The 22,940-nt window shown below is 42.7% G+C and overlaps 1 protein-coding gene across 2 annotated transcripts in view; it reads left to right on the top strand.

Moving 5' to 3' along the window:
- The window catches only part of LOC126856211 (homeobox protein homothorax-like), a 179,519-nt gene that overhangs the window by 81,662 nt on the left and 74,917 nt on the right, over positions 1 to 22,940 (top strand). For both annotated transcript variants that reach the window (XM_050604507.1, XM_050604506.1), the window contains exon 4: positions 11,234 to 11,310. In XM_050604507.1, coding sequence (XP_050460464.1) covers positions 11,234 to 11,310 — 77 coding nt within the window. The remainder of the gene's footprint in view (positions 1 to 11,233; positions 11,311 to 22,940) is intronic.

The following is a 22,940-nucleotide window of genomic DNA, read 5'->3' as shown; positions in this document are numbered from 1 at the left end:
CGCCCGGAACGAGCGGTCAACACTTTTCTCCGCGTGCATCACGATCTGTTCCATCCGATCGCGTCAATCACTCAAACTCTTCGACGCGCGGGTTATCGATGCACCACCGCCACCACCATCACCGCCGCCACCAGCACCACCATCTCGCCACCGCCGTCGACGCTGCCACCCCCCTTCCGCCCTGCAATCGGCCATTCGTCCGTGCAGCAACCTCCGTCAATTCGTCCGCACCTCTCTGACTGACGTCCTCATTATGAATATTGTATTTTATGATTGCGAATGTCGACCACGTGGTGCTTTATGCTCGGCGGGAAAAGTGATTTACCTCGCGGGATATAAAGAAAATCTCGTTAAATCAATGCGTGCCCCGAGCAGCTGTTAATTACATTTTTGGACGTGATTCTCGACGGTATCGACAAATACTTTTGACATACCGCTATAAAATCAACCGATATCGATTGTGCGTCCAAAGAATTATTTCGCGAATAATAATTCCATTGCGTGTCAATATTTATATATTAATTTTTGCTACGTTCGGAAAATTCGGCATGCAAAATTATCCTTGTATCGAATGTCATTTTTTTTACAATGACGTTTGTACAAGGAGAAGTACGGCATTATCGTTTTCGATCGCGTCCACAATGGATCGTGTTACACTGTAATATTTTTATGGGGACTTGTGGGCGCTACTTTCGACCGGTGTTGCGCTGGTGATACCGATCATCGAGGACAATTTGCGTGCAATTTGCATAATTCCGTTCGCTGTTCGTTAGGGCACACGCGTCTCTTATCACGAACGTTTTACCAGAGATTCACACGATAACAAGAATAGACTAAACCATGCGATATCTTTACAGTATGTTATTTATTATTAATTAAGACAGAGCAAAAACAAAATCATTTGTTAGGATTAGTCGCAAATCAGATCTTATCCGTCGAGATGCTTTTGTGCAAAAATATAAAGACCTAACGGAATTTTGTGCGACTCGACGGTATGCAACTAAGTATTTAAATTAATGTGGCACGTTGAGGCACGATAGGACCGATAACACGCCAGTCTACTTTGGCGATTCGCCTTATCGAACTTGGCCGTTCCACGCATACTGGATACAAATGTCGCGTGCTTATTCATGAAACGAGCAGCGATAACGGCCGCCCCCTGCTTTTCTTTATCGCTGAGGCAACGCTATTGCCTCGCTTTCAATAATTCCGGCCGGTGGTGTCTCGGCCAATCACATTTACATTGCCGTGTAGGTGTCTCCTCAAGTACGTTCTGCTTCTGCTACACCACGTTGCAGTCGTAGGTTAATGTCCTTGGAGCACGATATAATACTAATCAACGATCGAATCAATAAAAATTCGTTTCTCATCGCGAAGATTGAATTATTTTGTTTGTGTCATCGTACGATTCGTAATACATTACATATGAAAAACATTTTTCTTTATAAGCGTATATATTTCGGATAACTTTGCGATTATGTAAACGAAAAACTGAAGTACGCAATAGTTCGAAATGGCAGAGAACGAGCGGGGAAAGATGCGAAAGAAGGTGTCGGAGGGAAGGGCACCGTCGTGGATTTTCTTGTAACTCGTATAGCCTATTTCAGGTTCGCGTATATGACGCCATTCGTGCGAAAGCTGGGAACTAAACGAAGTCTTCTCCTACCGTGCCATTCGCGCGTGTACCAAGGCGCGGGACTTGTAAGCGAGAGGAAAGCGAAAAAAGAGAAGATGGGAGGAAAAAAGAGAACGACGGAGGCGATGCGGGACGCGTGTACGAGGTTACAAGACGAAATAAATACAATATTATGCAAACGGGCGAGGCTGATCGCGCGCGGCAAAGCCTCGGGAATCTCGGGAATCCCGAATAAATTGACACTAAACGCGGAAGGGTCGCCTCTTCCACCCTTCCATCTACGAGAGAACCGAGAGCGAATAGTGGAGGAGCCAGCCACCTACGCTCCTGGATGGGTAAGAGAACGACGAGGAGAAATAAATATCGATGCCCCCGCAACACACGCCGTATCCCAATATCACCTAACAGCTATTTCGCTTATACGCCCCTATGTCGGCTAGAGGGTACAGAAAGGAAGACGATCTGGGAGCGTGTTCTCCGGAAGCTATGCATAGCTCTGCTCGAATGACAAAGGGGCGATCCCGCGACGTTTCACGCATTATGTTACTTTTTCGAGCGGAAGACACGAAATTTTGTCTCTACTTTTATAACGGGAAACAATTTGAAATTTGATTTTTTGCGAAATATCGTCGAATGAAAGGAAAACATTAATGAAAAAGGAATAAAATGTAATAACTGTTATACTAGCATTTATCAACATTTTATATTATATTTTATATTAATAATTCTTTTTTTTTTGTTTTGTTAAATTGAAAGATCATGAACGATTTCAAACGATTTGACTGTAAAAAGGATTTCGCAATTCGCGGTGATTCTCTAATCCTCATCTCGCGCCAACTTTCCTCCGCGCCGAATCCGCACGTGACAGTAAACCTTCGAATGAAATGGTCTTCCATACGAAGCGTATCCTTGTTACCGATACCGGTAACGACGAGGACGGCCATTCGCGTTTCGACATATATATATACGGTACACTCCCACGCTTTTCTGCAGCAATCTAAATTCAACTTTCTCCGTTGTGGTCGTTCACGATCTCTTCTTATCGGGCGAACGTACAAAACATTTCTTGCTGTGTCAAATGTAATATATGATAATTTTATTATAATTGTCGTCAATTGACTATCTTATTATCATTTGTCATTGATTATATCGTATTGAAAGTTTTATCATTTTTTTATTGGTTATTAATAGATAAGACTTTTCTTTTGAATAATAATAAATGCTCATTTTTGATATTATAGATTAATATTTGCAGAAATAATTGAAAGAGAAAATTAATAATCATATACATATATTTTAAATATTCAAAATTGAAATAGAAGAATTCTTTATACATTCTTTGATATTTTTACCGCCACGCGGCTCAAAGATGCGCTTTCTCGAGATCTTTGTGCTCAAGCACGACGTCATCATCGTTCTCGTTGTCTCTCGTCGAGAGATGACCGGCACGAGTGAATCGGTACCGCGTAGAAAAAGATTACACACTTTAAATGGATAATTAAATAGCAACGGAACTGACTGAAAGACTGACTGGGGATGATTGCTGGGTAGCGGCGCGAGCGTGAGCGTAGAATTGCCGCCTGAGGGGCCCCTAGGAAGAGGAGGAGGTTCCACCATTACGCCCGCTCCTCCCTCCCCATATCTAAACTCGGCGGAAACGTTATAATTATCCCGATTCCCACAAGTCACGAGGCGCGCTTCGTACCGATTGACGTGCGGCACGTCGGATGGAAGGGAGGGTGAGATTCGAGCGAGCTGGATTCTTGGTCAATAATTCCGTCCGCCTCTCATTAACGGCGAGAATTCGATATGGTCTTCAAACATTGACTGCGAAGCGACGGGGATGGTAATAATAGCAATCGACGATGTTGGGAATATTGTTCGCATTTGGAGTCAGAAAGAGAGAAAGAACGGAGGATGCTCATGATCTTGCTAATTTTGTAACGCAACGCGGATGTCTCAAGCGATTCAATGTCTCTTGCTGTGATAGTGGATCTTTATCACGATTAAAATAATACAATATATTTAAAGAATTTTATGCGAAAAATTAAAAAATTGTCTTGTAGATGTCTAATAATGAGTTTATTTTGTGATGAGATTTTTGCTATAAAAGTAGCTTAACCGTACTCGATTGTCCGCAAGCTGTTATCTCACACGTGAGATTAGACCAGGGTTACAAGCAGCCGTTTCATTAGTACGGTCCAATCAGTTGAGTTTGTGGGGTCGCGGGTAGCGCATGACGCTTTCAGCGGAGGAGAGCGAGGCCTAATCAATGAAATTGGGAGACAAAGTTGGGTCACTAGCCGAGGTCAACGGTCATCGGACGATTGAACCTTCCTGCGAAGGAAGGAATCGCCTTCACCTCTTCCTCCTCGGGCGTCGCGCTACCTCGAAGGACACAATGACGGGGGTGTGTCCGTGTGTGTACTGCGACAAGGAGGTGATCAACGAGTCTGCACAACCCCTCGGCTCGACGCCCTTGACGTGTGTTCCTTGTGATCCGCTGGATCACGCGGTTTGATAGTGCGCAGAACCTGGCACACGCTCACGTACACGCGCATGGCGCCCTGTGTGCGTACGCGTAGATCCCATGGTAGACAGGGTCGCGTGATAATGACAGGTTTGGGCGTCGCACGGTGATTGAGGTGGCCGTGTCACAGAGACCCGGCTCGACCACGCCCCGCAGGTCGCCGTACCAATTCGCTCGTCAGCATCGATTTCCAGCGGAATCGTCCAGCCATGGACTTCCCGAGGACTCGATGTTGGCAAGCGCGTTGCCTTCGGGCAATTGTCCTTGAGCCTTGTATCGGCGATCACCATGAAAAATGCCACGCGTCGCTCGACGATATCGGCCTTCCGCTTGTTGTCGATATTTTTGGCACTTTGTGTGTACGTTTACAACATTTAAAGTACACAATATTTATTGCACGCGATTGAATCAATTTTATTTACTTTACGATACAAGTTGTAAGGAAAATCATGCAAATGCTTATAAGATTGATTTTAATTAATTTTAAAAATATTTTTAGTGTTATTTATAGCGTGTGTAATTTATTTATATTCTATGGTTAATTTGCTTGTTTCTGATGTTGTTTGTTGTTTCTCACTTGAATAAATATATAATATTTTAAATTTTATCAGATATTTTTTATACTTTAATAAAATCGACGCGGAAGTAAATGTTACGGTCGTTAGTAAACGAATCTGAGAGACATAAGCTGAGGCTGCATATCGAACGCGCGGGAGACGCTCTGCCGCAATGACGAAGCAAATCGAGAAACGATGTCTATCTGGCAGATGGAACTCCGCGTTTGTCGAGTCCTCATTGCCGTGTGGCTGGCGTTCCATTACGAGTCGGCATCACTCGGCAGCATACCATCTTTGGGCACGGCTTATCTGGTATCGTTCTCAAGCATAGCACGTAGGTATAGCTGCAGGCGCGTCTCCACACGCATACCTTTATACATTCCATTGTGTTTCGTTTGTAATTATATATAAAGAACGCGAAGCGTCTGCTGCTAGGATAGTCCATCACGTGAGAAATCTCGGATACGTGTCGATCTTAATCTGCGATTCTATAGATGATCGAATAATGATTCTTTAATTTAATCTGTTAAATTGTGATATTTTAAATTCTCCTGTCTTCATTTTGCCGTGTAAATTCGCGGATATATATTTCAGTAAAAGTTACTATGTGTTCTACATGCATATAACATGAGAGCAAAACTTTTTTTTTCATGTCAAAGAAGAAACAAAAAATTTAATACGATAATAAGTTATAGTTATATTAATGGAATCGCGCAGAGCTGTATTATAATTGTAAAAATATTACAACACAGATTTTTAAATAAAATAAAATGGTATGGAAAAATTATGTAGCTACATATCTATTTTAATATGAAACACTTTTTACTAAGCAATTACAAAATATTTTTGTTAGGCTTGTCAATCGGCCGCAATGTCAGGCTATTTTCTCGTCTTAAGACAATCTGATTGAAGTTCTTTCGACGTGCGGCAAGCCATTACTGCCCCGCGAGATCGTCGTGTCCCCTCGAAGCAATAACGGCACATTAGAGGATTTTAACGCCAAAATTGAATAACCTCCGAGGCGGTAACGAAGTTATGCCTCTTCTCCCCCTCGTTCATAGAAATATTTTTATATACGTATACACACACTTTCTACCAACTCAATGAAGGAAGACAAACGGAATGAAGGTATTACGGGTGACTGACGCGCTGACGTCGTCTATTTTATATCCTTCCCCTCTTTCTCGCTTATCCGCCATTTCCTCCTTCTCATTTTCACATCGCCAAGGAGCCCGCTTTCCTTCCCATCAATTCGACCGGTCGGGGCAATCCCGACGCGAAATTCACTCGTGACAATTGGTTGGCTCCCACTTCTCCGTCATAATTAGACGTGAAGTCATCGCGGGGACGAAGACGTTTCCACTTCACTTCGACCTTGGGAATCAGCACTTCTGAGAGCGCGTGGCTCCCATCTAGGTGACTTTAAATCCTCGCATTTCTGACAAAGACTAATCCGCATTGCGACCACCGTCATTTATTTCACCGCGTTTACCCTTCGTTTATCAGCTCGCCAGTCACGAAGGATCCCACGCCGATCGATTCTCTCTCTCTCTCTCTCTCTCTCTCTCCCTTTAATCGCCCGATCCGCACAATCGGTCGATGATCGGATGACGTGGAGTCGACGTAGCCACCCGTAGTGACCTCCTCGTACTTCGCGACCTCATCCTCTCGACATGAATTCTCCGGACGAGAGAGAGAGAGAGAGAGACGGAAGAGGGGATGCCCAGGCGCGTGATGACGAGGCGCGATCTCTGGTGGCTCCCACGCCCCCAACGCCCCGCTCGTTAGTCGGAGTCAGCAGCGCGGTCGTCATCGACGTGTCATTCGGCACCGAGAGAGCCCCGATTACCGCGGGATAACATCCCGGAACGACGAAGGACACGATGAGACACGATGGAGCCAGGAAGAGCTCCAGCGTGCAGCATCTATCCACCCGTTTCAGCATCGACGATATCTGACGCAGCACGCGCGCGGTTCCCGTCGTCGTTGAATCGATGCGCCAGCAAATTGTCACGCTCGCTGCGAACATTGCGAGCAAAGATTATCGATCGATGCGCGAATAGTATTGAGACGAGAAGGTAACGGGGCTCCCCTACCTGCTTCGTGACAAGCTTCGTAACGCCCGTTATATTTTTCGTCCACGAGAAATGTTTATGCGAAATTGGATCGATCGTAGCACGCACGAGATTTTGCGTCACGAGATGTAGAAATAAGACGCTCGTATCTTGATTACATTGAAAGAAATATATAGTTTCGCATTATATTCATTTCTTTATGACTTCATATACCGAGAGATGGATATTGCAAATCTCAGCCATCTATTTCGTAAATATAACTGCGAGTAGACGTCAGGATGCATTCTGCATTATATTGATGCATTATTCAATCTAGCAGCGTAATTGAATAATTCCGAGGATGGCCCCGGGAGCATCGGGATGGCCATCAATTCGGGAAATGGCCCCGCATCTAATACAGACATTTAATCCATCGTCTATTTGTACTGATTTGAATTCGGGCTACGAACGATCTCATTGTCTCGAGAATTGTCTTAGGGAGCAGTTTGCTCCTCAGGAAGACTACGGTTATTTCAGCTACGCCGGGCCATGCTGCTATCAGGGTGGCGGGCCATGGATGAGGTTAGCGCACCGCGGAAAGGGGTCGTCTAGAGGCAATCGGGCTAAACTACGGACTCATTTACACACTTAGCCCCGCTTCCGCCTGGCTCGTTCCTACCCCAGCCCTCGGGAGAACCTAAATGGTTTTCATATTGTCTTTTTACCGCTCATTTTCATTTTATCGCTTGTTTGGCCACCGAGTCGGTCCTTGCAGCACGGCGCGTTTACATTCTCTCGTCGCTTTTGCCTTCTTTTGTCGTCTCGTTCGTTGCTCGAATTTGTATACGACGAGAGAATAAAATCGAGTAGATTGCTTCTGTCGTCGGTGCTATTGATAAATATTGTTGTAAATTTACATATAAATAAATATCGTTAAAATAATGGGAATTATTTATTATAGATTATTTAAAATAAAAAAAAAGGTGAGGGTTTGCATTTGAAAATTGCAGCACGGTGTAATGGAAAGCATCTCCGAGAAATGGCGGAAAGTATGTTATCTTATGCAGTATTCCGCAGGCAATATCTTTCTGAAGTCAAACGTGCGCGTCGTCACGGGCATAACGCAGCCTGGAAGGGAACGGGAAACCCTCGTTGGAAAAGCGTCGGTGGCACGGGGTCGGAGGGAGGAGGGGTGGCGGCCCAGAACGGACCGCCACGAGCACTTAAGACTATTGTTTTCAATGTAATTGGATAGCTCCTGCTTTCCATCTCCCTTCCTCACAAGAGCTGCTCTTCCTCCTTCGCTTCCAGCAACTATCTCGAATCGCGCGGAGGGTGGAAAGCAGCCAGCCAGGCAGGTCCCCACGTAGCTTCGACAATTATCTTGATTGTTTTATGCATACACCAACGAACCCATGAGCAACTTATCTCTGGAGAAAGCGAGCCGTAAAGGGAAACTGCGGTATCGCTTCACCGAATATTGCATATTTCCATAATTCATATATCATCGATCGACGTTTCGATGAGTGAAAGACAGGCGATCGTTATTTGTTGCGCAAACTTCATAATTTTTACTCGATAAATTTATGTTATCGATCATATTACATGTATCTTTAACAGTAAAAAATAAAAAAACGTATACCGTTTATATCATTTAGACACGAGATACATATCGATACAAATCCTCATGGAATATACAGCAACTTTTCATCAGTCGTTTCGTTATACGTAAAGGGAAATTAACCGATAGACGATTCGAATCTCGATAATCGAATGAAGCCCCGTATACCTTGCCAATCGGCCTGTCGCCGATATTCACTCGAGGCTCACCGTATATGTACGAACGTGTACGTCGATCGTGTCGTCGAATCTGCAATTTAACGCGTATCGATCGTACTCTCGTGGGGCCCCGCGCGTCGCGCGCGATCGTCTCAATCCTCCTCTTCCTCCTCCTCCTCTCGACGTTGCTTTATACGCGGCGTTAGATATCCGCGGAGATCCGATGGAAACTCTACGCCCAGACAATGCGCTCGGCCGATTTAATTAGGATAAGAATCGCTCGGATCGGATATACAACGGTATACAATGGTGTACCGAAAGAGGAGGGGGGAGGGAGGAGTGGGCAACGGAGCCACGCTTCTGATGTATGTATACCGTGGCTCGCCTCCAAGAAACATGATACAGCGTCGGTTGAGGAGAGAGCAGGGGAACGCGCGGGTACGGGGAATAGATCTGCGGCGGTTTCCAAAAATACTACAGGCTTCGGCAAAAAGTAACGATCGGGGACGCAGGGGTGGAGAAGTAAGAGAGGGAGGAAAGGAAAGGGGGAGGGGGACATAATAGTGGTCGCGGAGGCCACGTGCTAATTATGTAAAAATATGATGCGGTTCGCCCGCTTGCGGTGCAGCCGCGGGCTTTTATGCGCAGCCGGATTCTTTTGTGCCGATCGATAATTTGGCACGGATATCGAGCACGTAATTTTATATCAAACATAATGCATGTACGGGTCACGGGATTCGGATAATGAATAATGCGCTTATACATTTAATATGTACGAGAGATATCTTAAATGCGGATAAATATTTTAAAAGTTAGAATATAGAGCACAGAAACAACATGTGTTGAAATGATTTTTTATGCAAATCGAAGAGTTTGGTATTTTTTCTTTTGCCCATCGAGGGAATTAAGCGATACAGTGCCATCATCGCGTGTCACGAATAGACAGCGGATAGACGGAGGGAATGTCTCCGCTGGGAACGCAGCTGTCGGCGGACTATTTACCTGTGACGATTACGTGCGTCTAATTTCATAATTGCGGTTAATGCGAGATTAAAATTGAGATGTGGTCATGCCGGCTAAATTAATACTCGCTAGGTGTAATGTAATTGAGCACCAGTAACGGTGTTCCGTGCGTCGCGTGCACAATTTTTTCAATGTCATTCCGGAAAAAGATTGTATTTATTCGAGTAGAAAAAGAGCATTTGATTTATCAATTCTTTATTTTTCGATTACAATGCGAAAATATTCTTTAAATTAATCATTGATCGTTAATGATTATTTGAATTTATATTATATATATAGTGTATTGTCATAAATTTTGATAAAAATTTGTTGGTGCGCCCATCGATATTATGCTACGCATTCAAAAGGGAGCACTTGAACTTTGCGAAGGTTAATGTTATACGTGTATAAAGATACCGGGTTTGACGTAGCATGCAGGTGCGCAACGTCGCACGCGTGTCATACATCTTTTAGAAACTTGGCGCAGGGTTGACTGCGTAATAACATCAGAAAGATTCGGCTCTTGTTGGGAGCGTGATATTAATGCGCGCAGTAACTCCTCCGGATGAGCGGCTAGAATGCTGCATGAATTTATACTTGCCTGCGTGGCAAGATCGATGGAATATCCGACGAGTGCATAATTTATCTATCCGAATTTCATTTAATAGACACGGAAGGATAATCAACTTGATATTTTTCATTATATATATATTAATAAAAAAATAATTTATTCATTGTTTATATAAATAAAAAATATTACATTTATTTTTACATACTTATTATTGATTTATGTATATTAATATTTTACTAAATTTTTTTCTAAAGCAATAAGCAGGTTTATTTTTTTCTTATTACAATAATTCATTTTTTAATAATAAAAAAAAACTGTAATCTTTATATCTTTATGAAAAAAATGTAATCGTAGAGAAAAATTTTTGGCAAAAATGGCCAAGATATGAATGCATTATTCGAAAGAGTGATTTTTCCTGTTTGTCGATTTCTTTTATTACGCCAGTGTTATTCTCGCATTTCTTCGGTCTAATAAAGTCTCTCCGTTTCACGAGAGGAAGTATAAACAGGGCCTCGGCACATTGTCGTTTTGGCGTAGCACGAGCGCATCTGCGCCGATGCAACCGCGCGATAAAATGCGGTCGTCTGAGCGCGCGATACATAGCAGGAACTTTTTGCCATGCCGCTGTCTCTTCCACCAATCTCTCCTCTTCCTTCTCCTTCTCTGTTTTTTTTTATTATTGTTGTTGACCAGCAATAAATAATATTTCGCAGGTGCATCCAAACGACACTCGAAATACGCGCATCGCCGCGCAGATAAAAGTCCACGCGCGACGCATTATGTGTTGTTCTATGTACTTAGCTTGGTGCACGATAAATCATTCGATAAATCGTTTGAAAGCTCGCGTCAGCGAGACGCAAAACGACGAAGCAATAGCAGAGTGAGATGGACAGAAGAAATTTTTTTTTCTATCCGCGCGTTTTACGTCCGCTAATTGTTGCGTCCGACTCTGTCAGGAATAGTATTTAATAATTGCAATCTCTCGTCGGCAGTTTCGCGCTAATTGACGCTCGAGTTCTTGGCTCATGCCGTTACTTAAGTACGTGAGATTGTTCATGCTCAATTTCATCGTTAATGGAGCGGATTTATTCTTTCTGCTTGCAGCATCCATACCCTTCGGAAGACCAGAAAAAACAGTTGGCGCAGGACACGGGGTTGACGATCCTTCAAGTTAACAACTGGTGAGTAAATTATCTCTTACGCAATATTTTAGAGAGAAAATCGCGCGAAAAAATCTTTTAATTTTCCATTTATCTTGCTGCTAATTTTACCTCCTATATTATCTCTGATTAAAAAGATTCGATAAATTTGAAATACACCGCGGAATAAAACAAATCTTGCTGAAAACTATAAAGCACGTATATTTCATTCTAAACATTTATCATCGGAAACTGTGATAATCGGAAATTTTATAGGGTGTGTTCAGACTCTTTCGCGTGCTCGTGAGTGTAAACAAATTTATCTCTCGGTCGTGATCGAGTCTTCCCGAACGATGACGATCGAAAAGCTCGTTGCGTGCGTGCCAAGCGAGAGAAACTTTTTCTAGACCGGCGGGCATGAGAGCGGGCGGACGGGTGTCGAATCATATGGCACGTCGCACGTGTCATATGCGAATTCCAGACATCCTGAAATTACGCCCGTACATCAAACGGAACGAGGCGTGCACGACCGGAACCCCGGCACCGGCAATCGCACGTTGACGTTGCAACGAGCTGATTATTTCAGCGCGCCAATCATGCGAATACAAACGTTGTAGTAGGATACATGTGTCAGCGAGTCCGAGCTGAGCGAACGTGCTGAATTTTGAAATTTTTCCTATAATTTGTCATTTTCTGTCATTTCTTTCTCTTGCAAAAAAAAAAAAGCATGAAATGCAACGACAACGATTTTCTGACTTCGAGTTTAATTTGTTCTGATATCGTGCGTCATCGACACATGCAATTTTGCTCGTCGCATTCACAGTGATTACGTAATCTCAATGAACGAGTATCGTATTTGTGAAATTTGACGTATCATAACCGTTTCAATATAGAAAGAAATAATTCTATAGCGACAGTTATGAGAAACAAAAATTGTTTCTATTTTTTCGTAAATAATGGTGACCGCGCACGCTTTTTATAAACAAAACATAGAAACGTTCTTATTTTCCACTGTATTTGTCCGATGTTGCGAGAATGACTAGAAAATAATCAGTAAAACTCGTTAGAGAAATAGAAGAAATTAAAAATGAGATTGTATCTAAGCGAGCAACAGTTTCATAACGTAAGATTGAGAAACAGAAGAGTAGAACGTACTTATATATATATATATATATAAAAGACGTAAATCGCCGTTTGCTCTTAGATCCAAGTGAGTTATAAAACACCGTCATTAAAGAGCAGGATCCGTGCTAAATTCCGCCTTACATTTCAAGCTACTGTAACACCGCCGCAAAGAGATCATTTCGTTTTCCGATAAAGCGAAATTTATTCCGGATCGTTACGACTAATCGGAAACATTTCGCATTGGCTACATCATCGTCGATCGGAAATATCGAGTTACGTAATTTTACATAATGCGCCGCCGTAATCCGTGCACTTTCCCATACAATTCACTCGCTCGGTTCCGAGAGTAAGTACTTTGTTTCTCTCCGACGTGTTTTATCGCGCTAAATCTAAAACACTGATACGCTAAAAATTCTCTTTATCACGGCTCATGAAAATATTGTCAGATTACCGCTGCTTCGCCGCGTAAAAATACGCGTTTCGCTAATATATAGGGTACCGCGTACAGCTTCGTTACTTTCTTTCGCTGCGTTCACGTGGCTTGCATCCAAGCGTCGTCCATGCGAGCGCAATAATTTCCGCGAGGCCGAGTAGAGGCAAGCGAAACCGAGTGTAAAGATCCGTTTACATATGTAAGCACCGATATACGTTCATTTCCTCGCTCGTGCTCGTCGTTTATCCTGAATGAATTCCTTTGTTAGAACGATGGGTATCCCGCACACTACTCGTAATATATTCTAATGTAAGTAATTTCATGTTATCAGTCTTACATCATAAACTAATAGAGATTCGTAATATCTTATTTTGAGAACATTATACCTTTTCTTTAGAAATTTGAAAAAAATAAGCTAGAAAATTTCAATCATTAGGAATATATTTGTATCTTTCAATGAAATGACTGACACTTTCACATTTATTTGCTCGATCTCCGCTCGTATTACAATGAACGTACACGTGCTCTGCATTCGTACAATACAAATGCATCTTAACAATGTCGAACAACATACGAACCGTACGTAACGTATCACACTCTGGCGTAACGCAACGTTTAAAATAATATTTTGTTCACGTATATCGTAGCTTTCGCAGCTATCGCAGCTATAGAAGTGAAGAGCTTGTAAAATGTTTATGCGCCGTTCGCTTTATGCACCTTTAATCTCGACGTGAAGTGCCTCGGCGCTGGATATTATACTAGCCGCTATTATGTAGCGACTTTACGATTTTCGTATCTGGACCGTCAGTCGACGATAATCCTCTTTCCCAGTCGTTTACGCTCGCGTGTTTCCGTTTCCTCGAGAAATCCCGTTTCCATCTCTCCCTCTCTTGTAATGCGTATGATTATCATATATCACCAATATTCGAATCACTCGCAATTGATATCGAATATTGATTGTGATTCTTTTTTTCTCCAGCATTCCCTTGCTAATTTTATTCTGATCCTCGCGAAGAACACATCTCGTTACGATCTCGAGATCATTTTACGATCCGGTAAATAAGTAAATGCGTTCGCACTCGAGGACATTTCGCCAAGACATCTCGTCGTTGCCGCAGGTGTGACTGATAAGTGCAGCGCGATTACGTTAACGACCGGGGTGCATATTTACGGCTGTTAACGTAATCGCCGGTACGGTCACATCACGAATCGCTCGTCATTAGCGTAGGTAGTTTGCGGATATCTCGGTGAATACGAACGAGACACGGGACGCGGATTACGAAACGCGTCCGCATATCGTTGCGGGTAAAAAGCGACGACGAATCGAGAGAAACGAGACAAACGTGCGAGAGAGATCGCCGCGAGAGATAACTGACACTTTACGACCGTCTTCGGTACGTTCGCAATTTACGGATTCAGGAATGTAGTCCGCGAGATCTCGCGTATCTATAATGGCGGTAATTAATAAATCGTCGTTCGCAACCATTACGCGCGTCGTAATAATAAATTTAAGTATGCGTTTCCACTTAAGGTGGAATTTCGCCGCACATTGTCGCAGTCTTGTCTCATCTTACATCGTGTCGCTTACATAACGTTCAAGTTAATTATTGCGAGCGTAGAGATCTTGTCGATTGCATCTTACTGTCTGTGATGAAATTGTATTTTTTTTTTTGAATCGTTACTTCATTACGCAACCTTGATTGCCTTCGGTAAAATTTTCAGGCAATATCGTGATATTTCCGACGCTTATAGATTATTATATAAATATATTTTTATACTTTTTATAATTTTCTATTTAAAAGATATATTATTGTGTGTGATGTATTATTTTATGTATTAACAATTTTTTCATTTTTGTACCTTTTCTCAATATGATGATTCGTTTTTGAGATAAACTTACGCGGTAATCGCGGTAATCATTTTTAAAGCTTATAAATGATTATACATGACATAAACATTGTCATGTTTTTCAAATTTACAATTCAACTATAAAAAAATGGAGTCGCTGACATCGTTTTATATTCATATCATATGATATACTTATTTATATATTATATTAAGATATTTTAAAAACTTATCGAATTTCTGTAATACTTTTTGCGATGACAATCGTTTTCCGATAAAGTTTCGAGACGACTGCGCGATATTTTCAGAACTCGTAAATTATTAGACAGCCAACCGCACTTACTCCGCGGAGAGATATTCGAAGACACGATCGTCGTCGCGGCCGTTAATTCCCTACGATCCGGTATTAGCTGGAAAGGGTTAAGACGACGTAGAGAGCCGTCCCGTGAAAGCTTAGAGTCCTTCTCTGTCCCGTGGAAATCCCCCGTTTCTTCGAGTTGATCCACGTCCTATCTCCTTCCGCCCTTTCTCTCTACGGGAAACGGGGCCGGTGTTTCACGCCCCCAATCTCGCTATCTTGATAGATGTTTCCGCGTGGCACCTGCGCCGGCATCCGAATTACATCGGGCCCTGTTTACCGTGATATTTAAGCGACGTAGTCGCATAGCAATCCGGTCTCTGCCAACCCCCGCTCCCAGCGCTCCCTCCTCCTCTCATCGTGGATGAAATCGTGTCGCGCCGCGGTAATCTCTTCGGCTAACTTTAGCAGGAGCGAAGATCGAAATAATCCAGGTTACCGTCGTTTTCCACGAGGATGAATCAGACAAGCCTGTATATACGCGCGCGAGGAAACCAACGACGCGTGAATACGGGATGCGAAAAAAAGGTGGGTAGAATCGCGCCGAATATAAAACGCGAAACGAATTGCGCGACGTTTTCTGATGCATCAGAGATGCATCAGCGACAGAATATATGTCTCTTTCACTTCTCCGTTTCCTTTTCTCGCTCTCTTTTCCGTTTTTTTTCTTTTTTTTCCCTTATGTCCGTTACGCCGCGACGCCGCGGCCGATTTGCGGCGCGTATAAATAAAATTGTCGCGACGCCCGCAAACGTCTCGCGTTCGGCTTTTGCTAAGCGGGCGTAAGGAGGACGCGAGGGCGGAGGATCGCGGTAATTGAGCACAAATCAAGTTTAAGGAGGGCCACCACTGCCAGCGATCTACGAAGTTGACGCCGCGCTGTTTCGCTCAGCCAGCCGTGCCGCGCGAGTCGTTTATATTTATTTCCATCGCGTTCCAGGACGCCCACGTAACGCCGCGCTAATTACGGAGTTACGGCGCTTCGTCGTCGCGGCGACGGCTCTAATTGCGTCGTCGCGATTGGAAAAGCAGCGGAATATTTTGCGTAAGAGCGTGTTATTTACATTCGGTACTTTTTAATTAGTAGCGTTCCTCAAATATTTGTCTGATAAAATTTTTATCTCGCAAAATGGATCTGTTTAGAAATTTTACCTACGTGCGAATAAAAACACGTTTTAATTTATTTTTCAGTTAACAGTTTAAGAGTGTACAGTTACATTTTTATTAGCTTGAATTTTAGAATTCGATTAAATTATTGATTAGTATTATTTTGTATTTAATGATGCATATGATATAGAAAAAAAAAATGCTTCAATCTATGTATCAAGATTTCGAGAAAGACAGAAAAAGACAAAGATTGAGTTATGCGTCATTCACTTGCAGTGCTGTTTGCTTCTCAGATTCCAACTAGTTATACGATGGAATCGTTCGCTCGATCTTCATTCTCCTTCGCGTATTGGCATACAAACTTCTTTTACGAGAAGTTGCGTCGAGCGAAAAGGTGCGAGGAAAGGAAAGAGGAAAACGCAAACCGCCCGTATTTTTTTGCATACCGAGACGAAAGTGCGCGTCGTGATGTACGATTTACGTGGGCAGGTATATAAGGGGGCGCGTGTAGGCGGACTCTGGAGCTTATACGAGGCTTGCACTTGCGCCGGAGTGCATGCGAGCCCGCGGCAATTTCTTCGCGGCGTGATAAGTTTCGTGATATATTTCGCCGGGGGAAACTCATGTTTCCGTAATGCAATTAGAGCATGGCCGTGCGCCTCGCAGGAAAAAGAGAAGGGGGGGGGAGGGGGAGGGACTGCTTACATCGTTGACGACGACGACACGATGAGAACGGTAGCGGGGCGACGGTGACTTAGAAATGGTTGCTCTAATTAGAATGCGCTGGACAAATGAAATAATTCATAAATAAAATAACCGAGAAATATACACATTCACACGCATCGAGGATGAGTCCGACGACCATCTATCCGGTTGCTTTCTCGTTCTCTCTCTTTTTCCTCTCTCTCTCTCTCTCTCTCACTCCCTTCGTCCACAATTTTCCGTCACATATATCAACCTGGACAGTAGTTAGAATCGTTGCCAGCTTGTTACTGTGTATAACCCTCCGCGGCTCGCGCACACAAGCGTGCGCATACCTCTATCTAACTTACGCCTGAAAATCGCATACACAGGCCCAGTGTGGGGAAGAAACTACTCGCGAGAATGTACAAGAGATTGCGAGTGCGAGAAATGACTGAAGATGACATCTCTTTTATTTGCGAATGTTGCAAGTAGATATTTTAATAATTGATATTTTATTATGTTACAATAGCAAGATGTTAAAGGATATTTGGTAATCGATAATTTAAAGGAATTGACTATCTTCTTGTTTCGAAGCTAAAACTCCATCTTCTTGTTTGAAAACGATCATTCTCAGAGCCATCGCGAATTAATGTTCACGCGCGTCATTCCGCCAGCGTACGAACGGCACAAATGTGTGCTAATATTCTCGCTAATTTAACCGCTCCTATCCCCGTTCCTCGCGACACATCTCGCTAATAAACCAGAAGTTATTTATCGGCTCTTGCGCCCCCCACCTCCAGTTGCGCTTCCTCCTCCGACCGCGGTGACACTCGGGCCGTTTATTTCGCGGCCGCTACTCGCGGAATCTCGACGACATTTTTCTTCCGCGCGTATACCGCTTTATACCACAAACGGTAGCGCCTGCGATTCGCCCCGTTTAATCCGCGCTCGAAATAATTTTATTCGCCGGGCCGTTTGTCTCGTCGTCGCTTCCTCCGCCGCCGACGTCGTTGGCCGCACGCGTTTTTCGCCGCACGCACATTGCGTATATCGCACGCCGTAATTTAGGTTACTTAAGTCCCGCGGACTAAATAATTTTATCACTATGCTCATTTATTTTCCCGATGTTTCTCGCGAGTTGTATGAACGCGGTGCGTAGCGAGATATGTTTTCCTGCACGCAAAGACGGAATCGCTTTTATTTCTCGCGACGAATAATGTGCTGACATCCGCTGAAAACCGTATTTCTTCGTACTGTTTCATACGAATTAATTATAATCCTTGATCCTCCGATGAACCTGTATCTGTCCATTTTGATAAGCGATTTCCTGTCCGCGCGTAGAAATAATTCTACATTTTAAACGGTCTCGTTTCATTTGTGTTTTTCCTCGACGTGCATTCTTCGTAACATACGATGTCTCGCGATGTGATTTACTCTATTTAAGACCAGAGGTCGAAATAATTTTAACACTTACAGCTGCACTGTCGCCGCGACGCAGTATCTTGAGAGGGTTTCGATGTTAACGGAGAGACGAAGAGCGATTTCGCTTAAGCCTCCAAGACGACACTTAATCACCGGACAAAATTTAACGTTTCGCGGCTACCTAAGGGAAGAAAAAAGAGTGTTTGGCGAGCGGAACATAAAACGATAAAACGTATTTCTATGGTGCCGGAAACTCGCACCGGAAATTGCCATCTCGATTCGTATTTACGTACAATTTACATAATTTTAGTTACATAATTTCTTACATAATTTTTTACGATCCTATGTCTTGTTGCGTGTAACAACAATAACAATAATATTTTTTGCGTAAGAAAAGAAATGACATTTATTAATTTCGTTTCATTTGATAGATAATTTTATAAATCATTTGATTTGGTTTTCACTTCATATATTTGACATTTTCTGCATTGACTTTCTTTATTTTATTATTACCGCGAATACTAAATGGAAAATATACAACGTGAAACGCGTGAAATGTGAAAATTTGTGTACCTGTTATCTTTTATGTCATGTTAAAGGGATGATGGCGTCGAGGAGGGCGTTTTTTTCTACGAAGCACAGCTTCAACGGTGCTCTCTCGATCTTTCTCCTTCTCGCCATCGAATCGTTAACATCATAACTGTACGTCGTGGGGATAATTTAGACCGCTGTAAAACCACGAGCAGTCCACGACGTCCCCTCCGTATGTCGTATGCGTGTATATATGCGTTCGGCTGTTAAGCGACTTGCTAACGAGACATTTCGTTTTACAAAATCGCGTTCGAGAGCCGGGAGCCACGCGAATGGGACCGTAAATCCCCGCGACCGGATGTTAATATCTCTCTCCCTCCATGTGGTCTCTCGTACTCCGACACTATCCTACCTTTCGTTCACGTTCTGCAAATATTGTTCCACGGCGTGGATGTCGCAATTTTAAAGGCAATGGCCGTTAAACGTCACTCTTGTCCGGACCGGACCTAATCTCGTGCGCGTATTCCACGAAAATGTCGTGACTCGTTTTGTAAACGGTCTCTGCCAGCGCAAATGAACGATCGACCATAAATCATGGACACGCGTAAAGGTGGTAACCATGAATTTCGTCATGGTGGTAAATATTCCGTGTACCATTGTCGATCGAGAATGCATCGTGTGTTATACGAGACAAGGACATCGCAATAATACGAGCGTTTAAGATGATACAAAATTAATTGGTCATTAACATTAACGAATTTACATTGTATTTTGTTACCGCGATTAATTTTTGTTACAAGTATGTCGCGAATCATTCACAGATATGGGAGAGAAACAATTATGTCGGATTGAATTATTTCATAAAGATTTGAAGAATAATATACATGCAATTTTCTATTTTTGATCTCATACGATCATTGAGAGTAACCGGGAATGAGAGCAAGCTATATCGTTTGCATTTCAAGTAAGCAACTTTGCGTTTGAAGTCGGCTAAATCCGGATTCGCTGCAGATCGTTCGATTACCCATAGAATAGAGAATAGAATCGACTTCCCGCAAATGAGGTCATCGAGGAAGAAAGCACGCTATTATGGGAAACGAGGATAGACTCACTGTCTTACCTCTATTCAGTTGCGGCGATTATTCTACAGTAGATTTTCGAGAATCGCCTGCGACGATCTCATTTCAGTTCGTTGTGAGAATAATCGAACGGTAATGGAAAAGTCGCATATGTACATATCTCAATTAATTAAGAAGGAATGCGATATACTTTTACAACCGGAACTCTCTGAAGATATGCTTGAATTTATAAAAATCATTCTTATCTTTATATCAACCTTGTTTATTTAAAATCATCTCAGAAATAAAATTTCTTTAGAGATTATCATACATTCTCTCTTGCGAAAGAATGAATTAATCCTCCGTGTAATTCACTCGCAATCAAGATTTGGCATCTAGTCAATGTGTATCGCTTGAGCTAATTGAAAAGTCTTTATCGTTCGATCTAGCAAACGATCGGAAGGCGCGTTCCCCGAAGAATTTCAGGAATGTTTCTGCATTCCGACTGGATTCGCGATGCGAATCAAAATCCACGCAGAGCAGAACGGAGAACTCGTTTGCGCGCTGTGAGGGCAGGTGACACCGAGGACTGTAAGTCAGCCGCGATGTCACCGGCGCTGTGCTGGTATCGCTCCATCACCTCTCGCGGTGCTTTCCTACAGTACGCCTTATACGGGCGACTCAAGATTCTCGACTCGATCGATCGTATATGGTCTCGTTAGTTTTCGGAATTTTAAAAGCTACGATCTACCGATTGCCGAGCGTATTGTTGACACGCAGTAAAAAAAAAACGTTATCTAGATTGATTATATTTTTATCTTGCATTATTTTTATTTCGTTATATTATTCAAAATTGAGCGGGATATCCTTGAATTTATTTAAAATGACGCGTTATGTATAATGCGATTTTAGAGGTAATAATTTAATCTGCTACATATAACAAAATTCGACACGAACTCATTTCACACTCGCTGGCTGACTTCTCAAACGATCTCATTTAGTCATTTTCGTGCCGCGTATCCATCCCCTCAACGTCTCCTATCAACCCCGCCGAAGGCTCGGAGGGTCCCCTCGATGCGGTGATACTACCACCATCGTCTCCTGTAGCTAGCAGGAAACCCTCTGGGGGCCTCGGGGTGGGCAGGAGTCGGATATCTAATTAGCGGGGGCTGATCGGTAATTACTACGATTAATCAATCCGTTTTCCATTTGTGCGCCGCTCGCGCTGAGAAGTAGCGGGGTAGAAGAGCGAATAGAAGAGCAGGGTAGGCACGATGTAATAGTCGACGAGGAAGGGAGAAATAGGTCCTGGTTAGAACCTGCGGAAAGGGATACGGAAATCGTGAGAGGGAAAAGGGGCGCAGTTGCGGCGAAGCGAACTTGATCCGCGATTCCGTAGCTGTGGTAATTTTGAGATTGAGATTGTCGACCTTTCCATCAATTAAACCGCGTTTGTAGACTTTGGATATTACGTTAACATTTCTTTATTATTTTTTGTAAAATGCCGGCCTTTGGAAGAGTAAATTTCTTTTAACATTTCCGATATTTCAGGGAAAATTGTTCTACAAACAACGAATCTTTTTTCTTAGATATGTTTGTTTCTGTCAATTCACGTTTGCGAGTGAAAGGAGACTTTGCTACGACTTTATGAGCCATATGATTAAATTATGTTTCCTCACGTCTCCTTGAAAATATCCGTCGACGAGCAGACGAGACGAGGATGTACGATACGACTTGTATTAAATTGATCTCGCAATCGACGTGAATTGCACTTATGCGCTTGTAAAGTGGAAAAAGATAAGTGAACAGAAGGGAAGTGAAAGAAGAGGATCAGTAGCGTTACGAGATTGACCGGGTCAAATGCATACATTTCGACCCACTCGACAAACTTTTATTGCATTAGGCTTCGCACGTGCATTTACTTCGTCCGCCCCTCCTCTCTGTCCTGCTCGCTTTGCATTCATTGAGAACCGGCATTATCACCGGCGTAGGCACAGGAAGGACACTTTTGACTGTGACATGTGTAAATGCGAGGTCGACGGACTTAACGCGAGATAAGCACGTGTGTAAAGAGCATTGTCTGTAAAAAATATTAAAAAATGGAAAGAGAATTTATTTAATTTGTGAAAAATAATATAAAAATTATTTAATTTACAGAAAAACGTTTGCTTTAAAAAATAAAATAAAAAAAGAGTTTTATACAAATTTTATATTGTAAAATAATTTTTTATAATTATTATGAAAGATCATAGCATATATTGAAAAAAATATTTTTGTCAATTCATCAAAAGATACAGCAATTTTTACAAGAAAAAGATATCCTTTTAACATCGAAGGGGTCGCAAGATCTAATAAGAAGGATATATCGCATTATGATGTTACGGCACTGTAGAAGTAGAATCCTATTAGGAACAGCGCGCTAATGTTGCATAGGGGGGTCGAGGCATATGGAACGAAATCGCTTGATGCCATTAGCCTCGACTTTGTAAATAGTTTTCGCTCGAAGAATAACAACGCCGGCGCGACGCGGAATTGAGGGGTTGTAACCCTACTCTCGTACTCGCCATTCTACGCAAGCATCAAAGTAACGAAGAATGCCTTCGTATGGAAGGAGTCGATTGTGATCGATCACCGGGGATTGCTCTCTTCAGACCCTTTCACGAAAGGGTTAGAGCACACTGCATCCGGGGGATGAGGAGGGAGCTGCCCTGTTATTTGTTTTGCGCGAGAAGATTATCGCGTTATTACGCTCAGCGAGTCAAGGGTCCCAAAGATCACCCCTAAGGCTCGAAGACACGCAAACACTTGGCTTCTCGAATTACATTCCAGAATTGGGAGACGACACATGCCCTTTCTTATTGTAATTTTCCGACATTTACGAAATCAAAAATCATCAAGATTTTCTTGACGATTCTAAAGAATCAAATAAATGAAAGTTTTGAAAAGAAGTAATATTGTAATATTACATTCACATAAGTACATTATCAAAATAAATTTTTAAAGAGCTGCTCGAAATGTATTTGTTTCACAAATAAATTTCAGCAAGAATCGAATAAAATTTTTGTACAAAATTTTGTTTGAAGACGCATGACTTTGCGTTAACATTTGT

This window comes from Cataglyphis hispanica, chromosome 18 (assembly GCF_021464435.1).
Source record: "Cataglyphis hispanica isolate Lineage 1 chromosome 18, ULB_Chis1_1.0, whole genome shotgun sequence".
Taxonomy (NCBI): domain Eukaryota; kingdom Metazoa; phylum Arthropoda; class Insecta; order Hymenoptera; family Formicidae; genus Cataglyphis; species Cataglyphis hispanica.
Note: the sequence above shows the minus strand (reverse complement) of the source record. Positions and strands in the feature narration are given on the sequence as shown.